The following is a 19022-nucleotide window of genomic DNA, read 5'->3' as shown; positions in this document are numbered from 1 at the left end:
GTGGCTCTCCCAGCTGGTGGGGGAGGGACAAAGGTCTTTCTTTTGGAGGTTCCCACAGCCCATCCCTCCTCCTCCACGGCCATGAGCCTGTCTCCGTCTGGTTCTCACCATCTCCCCTCTTTGTCTCCTTCCAGTTCGGCTTCTTCAAGCGCCAGTACAAGCAGATGATGGAGGATGGTGTGGAGGGTGAGGGGCCTGGCCCGACCCAGAGCGCTGCCGTTGGAAACCCCCCTGCTTCCGATGCCCCCAAACAATAGCCCCATGTGCCAACGCCCCCGGCTTTGCCTCCCTCTGGGCTGCTCCAGATTCACCCCTGCCCCCTTATGTTGCCACCTCCAAGATGCAGAGAGACCGGCCACTGTCCACCCTCCCACCAACAAAGCACGTCCTAGTGCCAACTGGAGCCAATCGTTACTCAAGTTAGGCTTGGCTGAATTCTATTGATCTTTTTATAACTTTGATGGAGAATTATCCAACGTAATTATCCTGAAAGCAGCCCCAGTGACACCGGTATTACCACAAGTTTTATACACATTAAGGTGGGACTCTAGTAAGTTCTCCTGCAACAATTTTTGTTCCTTGTCTAGAGGCACAATTTGATTACCAATGGAAATATTGTGTCGTTGGTGTGTGTGTGTGTGTGTGTGTGTGTGTGTGCGCGCGCGCGCAGTGAAACTGGTGTTTGTTGACAATTACCCTCTGCCCAACCTCCTCATCTAATTCACTATTCCTGAAGTGAGAAAGGAAGTATTCGCTGGACACTGAGGAAGTGAGCCTGACCTACACGGTTTGGTCTGGAAGGCTGCTGAAAGCATGTGGTGAGAAACTTTGGTTGAATCTGATACAGTTTTGGTAAGTTAGGCACTAGTAAACATTTCATCTTTTATTTTCGTTGTAACTATTCCTGACTTTTATGCCTCATTTCTTGGACTCACTTGAAATCTCTCTGTGCTTAATAAACTTGTTTTATTTTATCTAATCTAGCGTATTTGAATAGAAGTGTCTGGGTAATTCCATTTGGGGTGACAAGTTGTAGGCATAGCACACTTTTAAAGGAATAATGGACTTAATATAATGTGTAGTGTCCAGGAGAGGGCAGTACAGGACATAGATTTCTGGGAGAAAATCTAAGACTGGGGGTGTGTTGGGGTCACCCTGCTGTATAACCCAGGCTGGTGAGAGCCAGAGTGTAACCCAGGTGTGTCTGGCAGGCTGCAGTTACACACAGACACTCAGGGTGTAACTTGCATGCTCTTTGGTTGTTTGTGAGCGGCCCAGCTGGGAACTATTTCATCGAGGCTTTGTAAGGCACCCTAGATTGCAGAGCAGGGGCAACACAGCTGCTCACTAGTCTTGCATGTCACAGATGCATGAATAGAGTAATATCAAGCGGGAGTAAAGGGGTTCTATTCCCTCTGTGTTTGGCACTGGTGTGACTGCTGTTGGAATGGTGTGTCCATTTCTGGTGCATAAAACTCAAGAAAGATGTTGCTAACTTGGAGAGGAGTCAGAGAAGAGCCATGAGAATGATTAGAAAACTTGCCTAATACCAATCGACTCAAAGAGCTCAATATATTTAGCTTAACAAAGAGAAGATTAAGGGGTGACTTGATTACCCTCAACACACAGCTGTCACAATATTTAGCCAAATAGTATCTTGTAAGGCATGAAATAAGAACTGGTGACACACTGGTCATGGATATCATTGCGTGATGTACGTGTTGGCTATGTACAACTGTGATTATCTGAATGTTACCAACCTCTCCCATATTAGTGTCATCTGCAAATTTTACAAGCATTCTCTCCACTCCATTATCCAAGTCATTAATGAAAACACTGAATAGTACCAGACCCAGGACTGACTCCTGCGGGACCCCGCTAGATACGCCCTCCCAGCTGAACAGCAAAGCATTGGTAACTACTCTAGTTGAAAGATTGTATTCAAAAGTTATGCACCCATCTTATAGTAATTTCATCTAGACCACATTTCCCCAGCTTGCTTATGAGACTGTCACGTGGGACTGTGTCAAAAGCCTTACTAAAATCAGGATATATTGCATCTACTGCTTTCCCCTTATCCGGTAGGCCAATAACCCTCTTAAAGAAGGAAATTAGGTTTGTTTGGCATGATTTGTTCTTGACAAATCCATGCTGGCTATTCCTTATAATCCTATTATCCTTCAGATGCTTCAAATGGGTTGGTTAATAATTTATTCCAGTATCTTTCTGGTCTATAATTCTCTGGGTTGTCCTTATTTCTCTTTTTATAGATAGGTACAATATTTGCCCTTTTCCAGTCCTCCAGGATCTCTCCCATCCTCCACAAGTTCTCAAAGATAATCACTGCTGGGTCAGAGATTTCTTCAGCCAGTTCTTTAAGTATTCTAGGATGAATTTCACTGGGCCCTGCCGACTTGACTATGTCTAACTTATCTAAGTGTTTTTTAACCTGTTCTTTCCCTATTTTGGCTTGCATTCCTTCACCCTTGTTAATATTAGTTGTGTTGAGTATCTGGTTTGGTCTTTTTAGTGAAGTCTGAGGCAAAAGAGTTTGCTTACCGGCCTGTAATTGCCAGGATCTCCCCTAGAGCCTTTTTAAAAAAAACACAGTTCACAGTTCTGCAATTTCATATTTGAGTTCCTTCAGAGTTCTTGGGTGAATACCAGCTGGTCCTGGTGACTTATTCCTGTCTAACTTATCAACTTATTCCAAAACCTTTTCTACTGACACGTCAATCTGGGACAGTTCCTTAGATTTATTACCTAAAAAGAACGGCTAAGGTGTGGGGAATCTCCTTCACATCCTCTGCAGTGAAGACTGATGCAAAGAATTCATTTAACTTCTCTACAATGGCCTTATCATCCTTGATTTGTTCTTTTGGCACCTCAGTTGTCCCGTGGCCTCACAGATTGTTTGGCAGTCTTCCTGCTTCTGATGTACTGAAATTTTTCTTTGTTGTTAGTTTTTTAGTTTTTGGCTAGTTGCTCTTCACATTCTGTTTTGGCCTGCCTAATTATACTTTTAGACTTGACTTGCCAGAAATTAAGCTCCTTTCTATTTTCCTCCATAGGATCTGACTTCCAATTTTTAAAGGCTGCCTTTTTGTCTCTAACCTCTTCTTTTATTTTATTGTTTAGCTACTGTGGCTCTTTTTCAGTCCTTTTACTATGTTTTTTAATTTGGGGTATACATTTAATTTGAGCCTCTATGATGGTGTCTTTAAAAAGCTTCCATGCAGTTTGCAGGCATTGCACTTTTATGACTGTACCTTTTTAATTTCCGTTTAATTCATACCTATGACTGCTGGAGGTAAACAATCACTGTTGACATTGCTAATAAAAATACCCTGATCTGAATATTTCGTAGTTCCAATTTCAGCTTCCAAATTCACAACACATGGAATAGCCAAACAGTTTTCTGCTACCAATTTCATTCTGTTCTTAGTAGTTGACAACCTTTTTTGTGTCCAGTGTTTCCTGAAATGTCTGCTCTGTAAGGGGGTGACTTGAGACCTAGTATCTAGCAAGGTACACTGTAGTGGGAAACTGGGTATTTCTCTGGGTCCCGCCCCCTATCAGGGATTACCTGATACCCAACCCTCAGGTAGGGCAGAGCAAACTACAGTCTTCAGGCGAGGCCCTTAGGCAGGGCAGGGCAAACAGACAGTCTGACGTCCTGGCTCTGGCAGTCAGCAGACAAACACAGGCCTCTTGGCCTAAGGTGTGGAGGCTGCCACCCCAAGGGTGAGGTTGACAGCTGCGGGTAGGGGGACCCAGATCCACCCTACTCCACTGGGTCCCAGCCCAGGCCCTAACAGTGGCAGAGGGTTCACCCACGGGGTCAGCAGGGATCCTACCACAACACATCGACCTGGATTCAGGCAACAACCCAACCAGACTGTAGTGGCCCTAGGCTGCTTCCGACTCGCCCAGTGTAATGTGCCTGCGGTTTAGGGTGGTCTCCCTTCTCTTAGGGATGTAAGGCGTGTGGCAGTCCTAGCACTTTGTCACCTGGGTCCGTCTCCTCCAGGGGCAGGGTGTGGTGCAGCACAGGTTCAACTCTGGGGATCTGCAGCAGCCTGGAGACGTCTGCTCCCTTCCCTGGCTCACTCAACTGGGTTAGAGGTTTCGCCTTTTATACTTCCTGTCCCACCCCTTATCTTCCAGCGGGAGGGGCAAGCCTGCCCTAGAGCCACCCACCAGGGATCAGAGAGCAGCTCCCCTCCCCGCTCCCCCTCCCCCCCGGCTCAGTGGGAGGCCACTCCACCTCACTCCCATTTCTATCCCATTAGCCGTAGCCTGTCGTACACCTTCCCACACCAGTAGTGTGCCCTTTAATGTCATACAGGTCTTCTCTTTGTCTCCCTGAGATCCAGACTCCCATCCGGGAGACTGTGCTTAAAACCATGACATTAGTAGTCCTAGGCATGCACTTCATTTCTATATGTTCCATCTCACCACATCTTCTGGAGAGAAGATTACCATCCCAACCAAACTTCTTAATTGTCCTATGATCCATTCCGACTCCCCTTGGCCTGCGTCTGTATTCTCTGGGTCCCAGGAGCTACTGTTTCAAATTCAGTCTCACATGTTGCATTTCTCTCCTTCTGTCGTCAAGGAGTGTTTTCTTCAAATCCTCTGTCTCCCTTTTAAATTGGCTCTGAAAAGGGTCTTCCATTCCAGAATTACCATTCTCTGACATCAGGCCAGTCTGCCCCACAAAGTACCCAGCACCTCCAAGGTTACAAGGCAATGACACATTTGCAGCCATGCTATGGACACACCACAATTGCCCTGTCTGATCCTTCACCTCCAAGAAGTTTTATAGCAGCCTCCTTAAAGCCTAGGAAGGAAATTTTGGGATTCTGTCTTAGTCACAGCCTTAGTTCCCTCAGTAAAGTTGATACTTTTATATAACACCTCAACAAATTTCCCCTTCAACATTTTATCCATATGTCGGGCTTCATCTGGTTCTAACTCTTCTATTGCTTGTAAAGCCTCTTGTAATCCCAATGCATATCCCCTTAGTCTCTCTGCTGGACTCTGTATTCTGGAGAACTTCTTCTTCAGTTCTGACAAGGTGTGAGTGTCAAACATACAGTCTAGCCTTCTAAATATCTGTTCTATGCTCCCTTTTTCATTTTCTGGCCACGTCGGCACTTTCCTCCTGGCTCCCTATTTGCCCCAAAAGATTCTCTGTTTCCTGTCTTTCCAGCAGTTCATACGATCTAAACATTGGCTGAAGCGTTGTCTTAAATTCCCCAAACGAAACAGCATCACTTTCATAGTTTTCGCCAGGAAATCTAGGAACTGGAGTGCTCCAAAGAAATAAGGCATGGTTGGGCTGTCTGCACAAGTGGAAATTGTGTCCTCTGGTTGACCTTTCTCCTGCATTCTCTCCTGACTGACTCATGTTCTTTTAAGATGGTTCGCTCCTGCTTTGGACTCCTCCTATCCTATTCATGATGCTAATTTGCAGTGAGCCGGCTAGGTCAGGCTATGCTAACTGTGAGGAGAGGCAGAGGCAAACCAAGAGAAAAAGGATCATTTTAAATTTTGAGAACCTGAAGGGGAAACCCCCAAAATTGCACCAGGAGGTTAAATAATATAGAACATTACCAAGTACTTACTACTTATAATAATAAACGATAGGTTACCAGTGCTGTCAGTTTGGGGTGCGTGCGTGTTCTCTTCATGTGCTGGCCTGGTTCTGTGCGGGTGGCTGGCTCAGCAGACCTCCATGGAACTGCCCAGAAAGATCACAGATTCTGTCTGGTGGCGATGGTGCTCAGACAGGTTTATTGTCAGTGAAGCACAGTACTAGAGCCCCAGTAGGGTGACCAGGCAGCAAATGTGAACAATCGGGTCAGGGGGTGGGGGGTAATAGGAGCCTATATAAGAAAAAGACCCAAAAATAGGGACTGTCCCTATAAAATCAGGACATCTGGTCACCCTAGCCCCAGCTCAATAGTTACAAAAACCCGAACATATGTATGGTCGTCACAATGGACCAGCTCAATCTGCGGCCACCAAGGCCGGACACAGGGTTAAAGTGAGGTACCCCATGATTTATAGACCGAGGCAAACAATCTGCAATAAACAACTTAGGTATCACCTGCCATGTTTCATGACATGGTTGTTACCTCCCATGGTACCTTGCTCCTGATTTTTCAGACCAAACAACCCTATTCATCACTTCTGTCTTTGTACTTTACTCCTGATGTTTCAGACAATTCATCACTTCTGTCAAATCATCTTATCTTGTGCTAGAGGATCTTAAGTGCTGGATCTATCCTCGTCCGGAACCTGTTTGACTGGTTGATGGAGATTCGTGGTAATCCTTGAATTCAATCTGCTAGTTGGATTGCCCATTTCTCCAAATGGCAGACAAGCTGCAGCTGTAGTTACGGGGGACGCATCGGGAACACTGATCCATTGTTCTACAAAATGACTCAATTTCTTGGAGATCTTCATGCCTTGAACATCATTGATAAGAACACTGTGGCTTGGCTTGACCAGATCGCATATGCCAAATAAACATTATCTTGTGGTAGGTTAGGGTGTACTTGTGCTAACCCACTGGAGTGTGTTTACATAGTCAGTGTGTTTTAGCAATGCTAGCGGTACCTGTGCCAAGATCATGTACCGAACAGTGAACGTGCAGGAAAGCATCTGCTTTTTAACAGCACCTGACTTTTGCTCATAGCGTAACTTTTGCTGACTTTGGTTCAGGCCTCAAGCCTTGCACCAGGCCTCATGCTCCAGTCTCTCTCTCTACTATGTTCCCCTACTTCTGTCTTTTTTGTGGGGAGGATGTTTACTCATCATCCAGGAAAAGGATTATGCATAGGCTCAAGATGACCCAGTGGGCTAAACACAGTTATATGGCCATCTTGCATTGTCATCAACACATTCATTGCCCATCTGTCCTTTGGTCTACCTATTCCCACATAAGATCAATAGGCAGATTTTCATTTCCAGTTGTTCTTAGTTCCATATAGTGGGCCTGGGAATGTTAGGTCCAGGACCTTGACTGAGGAATTAGTTTTATGACTGAGCCTACTACTACTCAATCAGTTAAGGGCACATTAGCCATTGAGGGAAGAGAGAAGGAGCAGACCCCCTCCCCTCCCCTCTGCTGTTTCTTGGGACTTGTTTAAGTAATTGTCGAAACCGGTTAAGGGGTTAATTATTTAAGAAGGAACGTGTCTACATATGTATAGTGTAAAGTGCTAACTAAACTAGTTAGTAGAATTTAATTAAGCTCATTTGAAGTAGAAGTCGAAGGGGAGTAAAGTTACGTTACCTGAGATTTCTGGGAACCCAGTTGTGGTCAATCAAAATATAGCATGAAAATACATTAAAATTCAGAAAGGAGGTTTCGTACGAATGCAACATAGCCAGAATATTTGAATCACCCCATGTCGGTGGGGTTTGACCATATGATCATATATTTAATGTAATGTTTAATGTGTGGTATGGTATAGTCAGGAAAAGTACAAAAAACTGTACTTACAAGTATCACAAACAGCTAAAGCTTATGGGGGGAATAAAAATGAAAACTGTCTAAGTGCAGTTGTAAGTATGAGCTGCACTACCAACAAAGCAGGGCGTTAACAATCCAGGAAACTAAATTGCATAGGAATGGTTAAATAAAACATATAAACAACAACAACAACACCTGTTACTTCCCAGAAAGCACTGAAAGCTCACCTCCCACCGCTCCCCCCCGCCCCGGCCCCACAGGGCGTAAAGACTGTAACCCATATCTTATACTCTGTCAGGCTGACTGTCACTTTGCTTTTAATTTAGGATTTCTAAGCCAACAGGAAACAAAGTCACTGAATCCTTGATTAGCAGCTAACGTGTTGCTGTGAAAACCGTAGGGAAAATGCTTCTGAGCATTTTGAGAGAGGGGAAAAAAAAAGGAAGTGGGCAAAGTAAATTGCTTCTGACAAAATAATATTAAAGTTAAAAACCCATAAAACATCTAATTCAGCATTCTTTTGATTCATTGGGCTATGGCTAATGTACACGTACAAGGTAAAGCAAAGTCTTGCTTACCACCCCCACCCCCCGCAACCTGTAAGTGGGAGGCAGTAGGAAAAGAAGCGAGAGTAACACCCCTTGGGTGAAATTAATTATTGTTTTGTTACTGGCATCTTTGTATTAGCCAAATTGCAGTCACAAAACTTTGGGGGTTAAATCAGTAGATGGTGCATCATGATTCCAAAAATAGGTATCACGTTAGTTGTGATTTCAGACATATTCAGCATGGTAAAGGAAGCCGGCAACGTATAATCTTTCTGCTTTACACAGGAAGTATTGAAGCAAAATGCAGCCACTTTTGCTACCTACAACCTAAATCATAGTTATTGTTACAAGACTTAAATCCAACATTTTATTTTGGTGAATTATCTCTTGCAATTTTCTCTTTAAATCGCCTAAACAAATAAAGTTAATCTTTTAATATATGTTAATATTTTTCTCTCTTACCCACTTATGTTTTAATCTAGGGTCTAAAGATGCAAAAAAACCCACCACCCGTATTTGGCTCCTAACTAAATCCTCTTTTACAGGCAAACCAAGATGTAAACCCAAAATGATTAATGATTTCAACTCTTAGGTTTCCTGGACCTGCTCTAAACAACGTTTAATCCATTGGTGGTATGGTTTGTTGATATGTTGAAATTACTTGTCCGTGAGTTCTATGTTTTGTGTCACATAACTAAATTATGGTTTTGAGGGAGTTTTTGTTGCAACAACAATATTTTTGCACACAAATTGTGCATAATAGTAATAAAAAATTAATAGTAAAAAAAATTGTTTTTGGTACCACACTATTTATAGTTATAATTAGGGTTTAACCCCCATGGCTGTTTCCCTATAAGACACCAGTAATGGTTCTATCTTTGCAAAAGTCAGTCATAAATATAGGTATGTTTGTCGATAAACAATTTAATTGCAACTAACGTTTTATAAATGTATATATACAATTTTAATTTGAAGTTTGTCAGGCAATGTGGCCAGTTGTTTGGCAAAACCCAATTTAAAATTAAAAAGTTCATTGGGCAAGCCACCATAATATTAATGTAAAATTCTACCTTGTTATAATATGATATAATTAATAATTAGTATTTTGTTGCTATAATCAAAATGAATAAAAATATAAAATCAAGTTCTAGCTAAAGTAACATGGTGTTGGAATAATAGTTAAAATTATCCCCCGAACAAAGGGAGGTGTATATGTCTATACTGGAATAAAAGCTGGGTCATCATCTGAGACTTGTCTGTCTTAGCAATTGGCTGAACAAGAAGTAGGACTGAGTGGACTTGTAGGCTCTAAAGTTTTACATTGTTCTGTTTTTGAATGCAGTTATGTAACAACAAAAACTACATTTGTAAGTTACACTTTCACGATAAACACTTGAATGAGGTGAATTGAAAAATACTGTTTCTTTTGTTTTTAATTTTACAGTGCAAATATTTGTAATAAAAATATTAATATAAAGTGAGCACTGTACAGTTTGTATTCTGTGTTGTAATAGAAATCTATATACTTGAAAATGTAGAAAAACATCCAAAAAATTTCATAAATTTCAATTGGTATTGTATTGTTTAACAGTGCGATTAAAACTGTGATTAATTAGTTTAATTGTAATTAATGTTTTTGAGTTAATTGCATGAATTAACTGCGATTAATCAACAGCTCTAAAAAAAACTAAACCTGAACAGTATTAAGTATATTGCATAAACTGTTGGTGTCATTCATATATATATATATATATATATATATATATATATATAATATGTACTAAAACCAATATGTATCTAAAAGGCACATATTGTAAAGGGGCATACCAGGTGACAGTCCAACCCTCAGCTATAAGCTAGTGAATGTAACTATGTCACCTTTAGTAACCTGGAAAAGGGTTTATCTTCAAATCAATAACTCCAAAGTGGCTACATCTATACCAGGTGTAGCAATGGGTACAGTATGGCATAAATCCGTTCTGCATACAGTATACACATATAACACCATCCTATAATTTTAAAATTGAGAAAGGTCCCACATTTAATCAAGAATTAGCAATCGCTCAATTGTCCTGTGGCACCTTATAGACCAACAGACGTATTGGAGCATAAGCTTTCATGGATGAATACTCACTTCGTACATGCATCTGACAAAGTGAGTATTCACCCACGAAAGCTTATGCTCCAATACGTCTGTTAGTCTATAAGGTGCCATAGGACTCTTCATCGCTTTTTACAGATCCAGACTAACACGGCTACCCTCTGATACTCAATAGCTAAATTGTATTGTTAATTACTGTTTTTAAAACAGAAAACAGAAAAAGACCCTTGTTTAATTCTTGTAAAAAATTCCACTGAAAGCAATTCAGGTATGGCATCTGTAACACTGCACCATAATTAAAACTCTTATTTAACTAAAATTATCATGGCAACACCTTGTTCCCAGCCTCTTTGCCTGTGTTCAGTCCAGGTGAGAATGTGTTCGGTCACTTGGCAGTTATCCACTCAGTAGGTCACCTTAAAAACAACGTCTACAATAAACGCAGCAACGTACCACCTCTCGTAGTTTATCACCCAAATGGGACAATTCCACAAATGGGCTGTTGCTCTGAAAAGGGACACGGGCAGATACAATATGTTTAAGGTGGACACGCCCCAGGATGGCCCGAAGGAAGGTACCAACACAATCTGTCGTCATCGTCGTCAGTAGCCTGCCAGGCTAACCAGGCACTAGGCTCGTATGCAAAGGGTAACATATAATAAAAATGGCCGGTATTCTAGTATTGTAATATCAAAATTACTTTTATAATCAATTAAACCCCAAAGGCACATTTACACATATACTAACTGAGCAGGTGGTAATTCCCATTTACCTGTTATCTATTGTGCTAAGGGTAAAGTCCTCATCTTCTGTGATAGGGTTCAGTAATAATCACCCCGTCAAAGGGGGGCCTGTAGCCTAGTTTCCCTTTGTTACATTCACTGCTACTGTAGCCCAGTGGGCGACCTTGCCTTTATTATATTTACTGCTTTGCATTATATTCAGCAGTAATGCAAGAAACCTACAGGCCTATATCCTATCAGACATTAGCTTCAGCAAGTTAGCAGAAGGCTTGAGGCCTAGGAACTTTGAACAAATAACCTTTGCAAAGATAAACGGCCCAACAAAATAATATAAGTATTTGGGGAGCTAAAAATAGCATTTAAGGGGAAGTTCTGATGACAGGTACATGAGTCAACCACAAAAGTGTCCTGGTAACGAACTGACGTACATAACAGGTATAACAGGTTGGATCACAGAAACTCCCTTGTGGCTGCCAACTGATGTGCCAAAACTACTTCTGCCCCTGCTTTCCTGCCTTCCCAGCTTGGGACTTCAGTGATCTGCCTGGTTTGAGCCAGACTCGCTAGCCTGATACAAACCCAGACCCAGGTCTGAACCACGTCCCCTAACAGCTCTAGGCTTAAACTGAAAGCAGCTAACGGAAGTGTTCCTGTCGTTAACACTCAGATGCCCAGCTCCCAATGGGGTCCAAACCCCAAATAAATCCGTTTACCCTGTATAAAGCTTCTATAGGGTAAACTCATAAATTGTTCACCCTCTATAACACTGATAGAGAGATATGCACAGCTGTTTGCCCCCCCCCCCCGATATTAATACATACTCTGGGTTAATTAATAAGTAAAAGGTGATTTTATTAAATACAGAAAGTAGGATTTAAGTGGTTCCAAGTAGTAACAGACAGAACAAAGTGAATTACCAAGCAAAATAAAATAAAACATGCAAGTCTAAGTCTAGTACAGTAATAAAACTGAATACAGATAAAATCTCACCCTCAGAGATGTTTCAATAAGTTTTTTTCACAGACTGGACGCCTTTCTAGTCCGGGCACAATCCTTTCCCCTGGTACAGCCCTTGTTCCAGCTCAGGTGGTAGCTAGGGGATTTCTCCTGATGGCTGCCACATTTGTTCTATTCCACCCACTTATATATCTTTTGCATAAGGCGGGAATCCTTTGTCCCTCTGGGTTGCCACCCCTCTTTCTCAATGGAAAAACACCAGGTTAAAGATGGATTCCAGTTCAGGTGACATGATCACATGTCACTGTAAGACTTCATTACCCACTTTCCAGCACACATGTATACAGGAAGACTTACAAGTAAAACACAGCCATCTACAGTCAATTGTCCTGGTTGATGGGAGCCATCAAGATTCCAAACCACCATTAATAGCCCACATTTTGCATAATTACAATAGGCCCTCAGAGTTATATTTCATACTTCTCGTTTCAGATACAAGAATGATACATTCATACAAATAGGATGAACACACTCAGTAGATTATAAGCTTTGTAATGATACCTTACAAGAAACCTTTTGCATGAAGCATATTTTAGTTACATTATATTCACACTCCTCAGCATACTTTCATAAAATCATATAGAGTGCAACGTCACAACAGGTACATAAGATACATCTAAGGCTAGCCTGCTTGCTTGCCTATATATCTTTTCTTCTACATTTCTTATTTTCTTATGGGTTTAATTATTTGTTTTATTAAAATAGGTTTATAGGTTTATATTAAAGTATATTTTGGCTGTAACACCAGGGACCTACAGGCCACATCCTGTATGTTGAGCTAAGGCAATGTTAGCATACTTATATTTGGGACCTTTCACCAAAATAAATGGTGATAAGATAAAGCATTAGATCCATATATGGCTATGACCTTTAACATAGAGGATGCACAGGGGCTTTCCTAAGTTCATACCCTTTTAAACTTACTAGGAACACCACAACTTGGAACTTGGAAAAAACCAAAATATCCAATTATAACAGAAATAACAAATGCAATACGTAATCACAAGAGGGTTGCACTTTCACGAGAAAAAGATTGCACTACAGTACTTGCATGAGGTGAACTGAAGAATATTGTTTCCCGTTTATCATTTTGACAGTACAAATATTTGTAATCAAAAATAATAATATCAAGTGAGCACTGTACACTTTGTATTCTGTGTTGGAAGTGAAATCAATATGTTTGAAAATGTAGAAAAAAAATCTAAAAAATTGAATAAATTTCAATTGGTATTGTATTGTCGAACAGTGTGATTAAAACTGTGATTAATTTTTTTAATTGTGATTAATTTTTTTGAGTATCAGAGGGGTAGCCGTGTTAGTCTGGATCTGTAAAAGCAGCAAAGTGTCCTGTGGCACCTTATAGACTAACAGAGGTATTGGAGCATGAGTTTTTGTGGGTGAATACCCACTTCGTCGGATGCATGTAATGGAAATGTCCACAGGCAGGTATAAATATGCAAGCAAGAGTGAGTCAGGCTAGAGATAACTAGGTTAGTTCAATCAGGGAGGATGAGGCCCTCTTCTAGCAGTTGCGGTGTGAACAACAAGGGAGGAGAAACTGCTTTTGCAGTTGGCTACCCATTCACAATCTTTGTTTAATCCTGAGATGATGGTGTCAAATTTGCAGATGAACTGAAGTTCAGCAGTTTCTCTTTGAAGTCTGGTCCTGAAGTTTTTTTGCTGCAGGATGGCTACCTTTAAATCTGCTATTGTGTGTCCAGGGAGACTGAAGTGTTCTCCTACAGGTTTTTGTATACAAGTCTGTCGCATCTTAGGCGCATTTAACATGCGCTATTTCAGCTTTATGCGGTCAGCAAAAACAAAAAAAACAAAACAAAGAAAAGAAAAGAGAAAAATAACAATTTAAATACTGTTTCTGTAGTATGGGCCATTCCGCCCGCCATTACACTCAATGTAATTTTGACAATACACGATTTTCGCTTTAGGCGCTGACTGCGGAACGTAACCCCAGCGTAAGATGAGACAGACATGTACTGCCATTCCTTTTTTGAGTTAATCGCGTGAGTTAACTGAGGCTAATCGACAGCCCTAATAATAAGTTAAAATCATTAATATACTAACCTATAAAAAACCCACTCCAACATTAGTAAGGTAAAAAAATACAAATTAAAAAAAAAATCCCCTACTAAATATACATCAAACATAGTGGCATTAGCATAACATATTATAAAAGTGGCATCCCAGCCTAGGGGCAATAAACAAAAATGTAGTACTGGAAAGTGCCAAAATAATGCCCACTGGTAATAATAAAAAAGGTGACGGTAACAAAAAAAAAAAAATATTGGCTAACATTTCAGGTTCTACAAAAAATGGTTTAAGTATATAAATGTGCAGAGGTACATTCTGTAGTATCTCTGTCTGTCTTACTAAGTTGGAATGTTTGTGACTGTGCTAAATGTATTAAAAAACTATATTTGTAAATATAAAAAAGTTCCTATAGTGTGAGTGTTGCAACTGTGCATATCAGGGTTCCCAATTATATAATAATTTAAATAATACTGGGCCTGATCTTGGGGCAAAAGCCTGTCAACCCTCAAAGTAATAACTAAAAATTCTTAAGTAATCAATATAATTAATTCATAATCTAAAAATCAGATAACAGCATCTATATAAGCAAGTTATTATCTTTTTATTTAACACTTTTCATAAGAATTGATAATTCATATGAAGTTATTTGCACACTTTGTTGTATTAATTTAGTAATTTAAGGCATTAAAAAACTCTACTCTATGGAAATAAGGAAAACACATGTTTCAAACAGTGGTCAGTAGTTAGGATTAGAAGCAAAGTCTGCATTTCTGTTGCTTGGGAACCATATCGTCAAGAAAGTTCGGATATAGTTCCAGCTGTGGCATTCCTGAAGGGTTAAAATGGTTAATTTACTGGGCTTATTTAAAGTAAGCTTTTACTTTGTTTTCTCTTTGTTGGCCTTTTGTTTTGTCTAGTTTTCAGGTGTTTGTCTTTTTCAGCGATAGAGGTTTCTGTAATAACTATAAGTTTTAACCTTTAAAACAGAGGACAGAAGTGAGCAGAAGTAGGGGAAGAGGGAGAGAGGGAGGGAGACCTGAGCCAGGAGAGGTTAATTAACTCTGTCAAAGTATCCTAAAGTACAGGCAGCAGCAGCAAGGTTAGCAAACAGAAAGGAAATAAAGGAAAATCAAACTGGTATGTAAAAATATTTGAGAAAGGTTATATTATTAGCTCTGAGCAAGGAGTGGGACTTTGAGGGTTAAAGCGGTTGGGAACCCGTATCCCTGGCTTTTATCCTGATTCTGGGATGAAAGTAGGGGTCATCTGCTCTTGCAAAACCTGAATTTATTGCTTTTCGTCTACATGCCAAATGGATTGCAGGAGGGCCCTTCTCTGCCGCAGTTAACTGTTTCTGGACAACTCCATGTGCGACTGCATCAGTTTTAGGTGTTAACCTGCTTACTCTCCGTTTTTTGCTTGGAAATTCTTTTTTATCCACTCCTCTGTGATCACGTCACATCTCCTGTCTCCTAAGGTGCTCTGTTAACCCTACCGTTTTCTCCTTTATCTGATTTACCAATCCACGTTTCTTACCTTTCTCCCGAAGTCTCAGACAAAACATCCCTCTTCTTTATTTCTGCCAAACCATCTTATCATGTGCTGGGTTATGATGTACTTGTGCTGGCCTGCTGGAATGTGTTTACATACTCAATGTGTTTTAGCAAGGCTAACAGTGTCTGTGCCAAGCAGTGTTGCCTCTAATTTCTTACATCCATGTGCGGATTGAATTTTGCTATGTGCACCAATATAGAGGTGATGTGTGACACATCACCTTCATATTGCTGCACACAGAATTGATGTGGTGGGGTGGGGCTGAGGGGTTCAGAGTGTGGGAGGGGGCTCAGAGCTGGGGCAGAGAGTTGGGGTGCGGGGGAGGGAGGGAGTGCTCTGGCTGGGGGTGCAGGCTCTGGGGTAAGGCTGGGGATGAGGAGTTCGGGGTGTGGCCTGGGCTGGGCCAGGGAAGGGGCTCCTCTCCCCCCACTATGGCAAGTCTGGGGCAGGCCCACACTGGGGCCAGCGTGGAGGGGCCAGGGACACCTCTCCCTGCTGCGGCAGGTCCGTGCTGGAGGAGAGGCATCTCTCTCCACCACAGCCCTGAGCCCCTGCGTGGGGCTTAAGAGGCAGCGACCGTGCAGCTTAGAGAGAACTTAGGTGCCAAGTTCATGTACCAGACAATGAACTTTCAGGCAAACGTCTGCCTGACTTTTTCTCATAGCATAACTTTTGCTGACTTTGGTTCAGGCTTCAGGCCTTGCACCAGGCCCCAGGTTCCAGGCTCTTTCTACTACCCTGATGTTTCAGGCACAACATCCCTATTCATCACTGCTGCCAAACCCTCGTATCTTGTGCTAGGTCAGGACGTGCCTGTGCTAATCATCCCCGGTGCCTAGTACTTCTGAGGAGTGCCTGTGTTTTAGCAATGCTAGCAGTACCTTAGCTAAGTTCATATACCGGACAGTGAACTTGTAAGCCTCTGCTTTAATACATGGCCTGACTTTGGTCAGTGGCAGATTAATGTGTCCAGGGGTCCCAGCCAATTTGGGGCCCCCCGCTGGAGCGCCAGAACCTGTGAAGAAGAAAGTGGGGGGGCCACCAGCACCGGAACTGTGGTCTCGCCTCCCGCTCCTCCTCTTTCCCCCAAGTCCCCACCCCTGACCAGAGCTGGGCTGTGGTAAGGGCTGCCTATGGAGCCTGGGCCACTGTGGGGAGCCCCGCCCGGACCCTCACCTGCCCTGGGTGGGGTGCCTGAGAGCAGCCCCCAGCCTGTGTCTCCATCCCTGAGGGCGTGCTGCCCAGGGCAAGTGGAGAGTCTGGGGCTCCCCAAAGTGGCTTTTGGCCTAGCCAGGGAGCAGGGCCTCAGGGGGAGAGAAGGAGAGGAGGGACCCTGTGGCGGGGGGGCCTAAGGCCCACCTCACCCCCCGACCGGGAAAAGACCGGTGCCATCACCTTCTCCCACTTGTGCTTCCTTTGGGCTGTACTGAACCCAGTCAGCCACACTGCTAAACTACTGCAGAGAAGAATTTTGTGGTCATCGGTCATCAAGGGCCCCAACAAAGTACAAGTACAACAACGGGACACTAATCTTACATTTTCTACATCAAGTCACGTGACTGGGGAAAGTCACAGATATTAGCAGCATGGGCACCGGTGACCCTAAGAATAGTGTTTTACCCTGTTATGTTATATTTGTCTCCTGTTTAATATAATTATTGTGTTGAATATACTGTATGTGTTTGTGTTATTTCTTGGAAGTCTCCACCTATCTGGCAAGTACGTGGGGATTACCCTGTGGTTAGAATTTCCCTCCCAAGCTGCCCTGGTGACCCTGCCAGGAAGGAGCGAGGGGGGTGGAGTCACTGCCAAATAAATTCATAGGAAAAAATAAAGAAGATACACCCTGCTGAGTGAGTGGCGGGATCCAGAAGGACCCAGACTTGTCCATCAAAACCTGTAAGCAGATTGGCATTAAAGAAGGTAACCGGGTGGAGAGGGGGCACTACATATCTATCTATCAGGCTTTATATTCTTTATACTTATGCTAACAGTGTATAACTGTGAATCAGATTCCCAGCATGCTTTTCACTGAGGCCAAGCCTGCAGTGAACTGTGTGTAAGCCCAGTTCTTTGTGCACACAGGACCTGTCCGATACTCAATGTATGTTGTGCTGAAGTTTGCCAAATATGCTAGTGTGCCGGGTACAGTCTGTACAGCTTGGTAAGGAGAGAGATGATTTTATTGATGCTTGACCAATATGCAGGCTCACCTGGGGCTAGGGCAGGATGCGGCTGGGTTTGCTGACATCTGGAAACCTGTGTTCAAAACAAGATAAGAAACTGATTAAAAACTGGGTGAAGCCTTTCGTTGTTGTAAACAACTGAGGTATAGACATAAGGAGGGTGAAGCTGACGATTCTGGAGAAGATTGAATGTTGCTGGAGAAGACAGAGGAGTCTCTTCCCAGATCAGAGTGATAAAGGGTTAACCAACAAAGAGTCTGGTGGCACCTTAAAGACTAACAGATTTATTTGGGCATAAGCTTTCGTGAGTAAAAACCTCACTTCTTCGGATGCATAGAGTGAAAGCTACAGATGCAGGCATTATATACAGACACATGGATTAACCCTTTCCTTTCTGGCTGTAACCCTTTCCTTTCTGGGTGGGGCTCTTTTGTCTCTGACTAATAAAGCTGATTGAGGATTGGTTATTTGACATCTCATCAATATTCGAAAGCAAACCTCAACAATCAGTACTTTCAAGGGGAGAAAACACCAGGTATGAAAAGGCCCTTTCACCTAGAGGAGAAAGGCGGAACAAGAATGAATGGGAGGAAGTTAAGCCCAGACAAACTCCAATTAGAAACAAGGCACCAGGGATTCTTCCTAAAAGTGGGAGGGCCAGAGACCCCCACTCCATGGTCCCACCCTGCCCCTCCTCTTCCCCCTGAGGCCCTAACCCCGACCAAGCTGAAAGCTGTAGCTGCGTCGGGGATCCTGGGCCCCTCCACCTACCTGGGGTTGTGGGGCCTGAGAGTAGCCCCCGGCCTGTGTCCCCCACCCAGGGCAGATGGAGAGTCTGTGGCTCCTCACAGCTGACCACACGGCTCTTACTCCAACCTGTCTCTGGCTTCTGGCCTGGCTGGGGGTGGGGCCTTGGGGGCCAAAGAACCGCAGCCGGCCCATGGTAAGAGCCGCCCGGGCAGCTGTGGGGAGCCGGAGACCTTCCATCTGCCCTGGGAATGGGGGCTGGGGGCTGCTCTCAGGGCCCCCCACCCTGGGCAGGTGGAGGAGTCTGGGCTCCCCACAGCTGCCTGGCCATTCTTACCCAGGCCAGGCTCCAGTTTCTGGCCTGGCTGCGGGGGGCAGGGCCTCGGGGAGAAGAAGAGGGGCAGGGAGCTGGGACTATGGTGAAAAGTGGGAGGGCCATGGCCCCTTGATCCCCCCGCCCCGTTCCAGCGCCCCTGGGTGCCAGTTTTTACCCGTGCGGATGATTAACCATGGGAACACACTCCCCAGGTGCATGATGTATTTGCTGTCCTTTGACGGCATCCAAACCAGACAGGAGGCTGGTCTGGAAGA

The 19022-nt window shown here is 43.1% G+C and overlaps 1 protein-coding gene across 3 annotated transcripts in view; it reads left to right on the top strand.

Moving 5' to 3' along the window:
• The window catches only part of LOC128836845 (integrin alpha-D-like), a 29999-nt gene extending 29025 nt beyond the window's left edge, over nt 1-974 (top strand). For all 3 annotated transcript variants that reach the window (XM_054027511.1, XM_054027510.1, XM_054027512.1), the window contains exon 30: nt 135-974. In XM_054027511.1, the coding sequence (XP_053883486.1) occupies nt 135-257 (123 nt within the window). In that variant the 3' untranslated portion in view covers nt 258-974. The remainder of the gene's footprint in view (nt 1-134) is intronic.
• The last annotated feature ends 18048 nt before the right edge of the window (nt 975-19022 follow it).

The sequence above is a fragment of the Malaclemys terrapin genome, chromosome 4, assembly GCF_027887155.1.
Source record: "Malaclemys terrapin pileata isolate rMalTer1 chromosome 4, rMalTer1.hap1, whole genome shotgun sequence".
Classification (NCBI taxonomy): domain Eukaryota; kingdom Metazoa; phylum Chordata; order Testudines; family Emydidae; genus Malaclemys; species Malaclemys terrapin.
The sequence above is the reverse complement of the archived record's forward strand: the minus strand, read 5'-3'. Positions and strand labels throughout refer to the sequence as shown.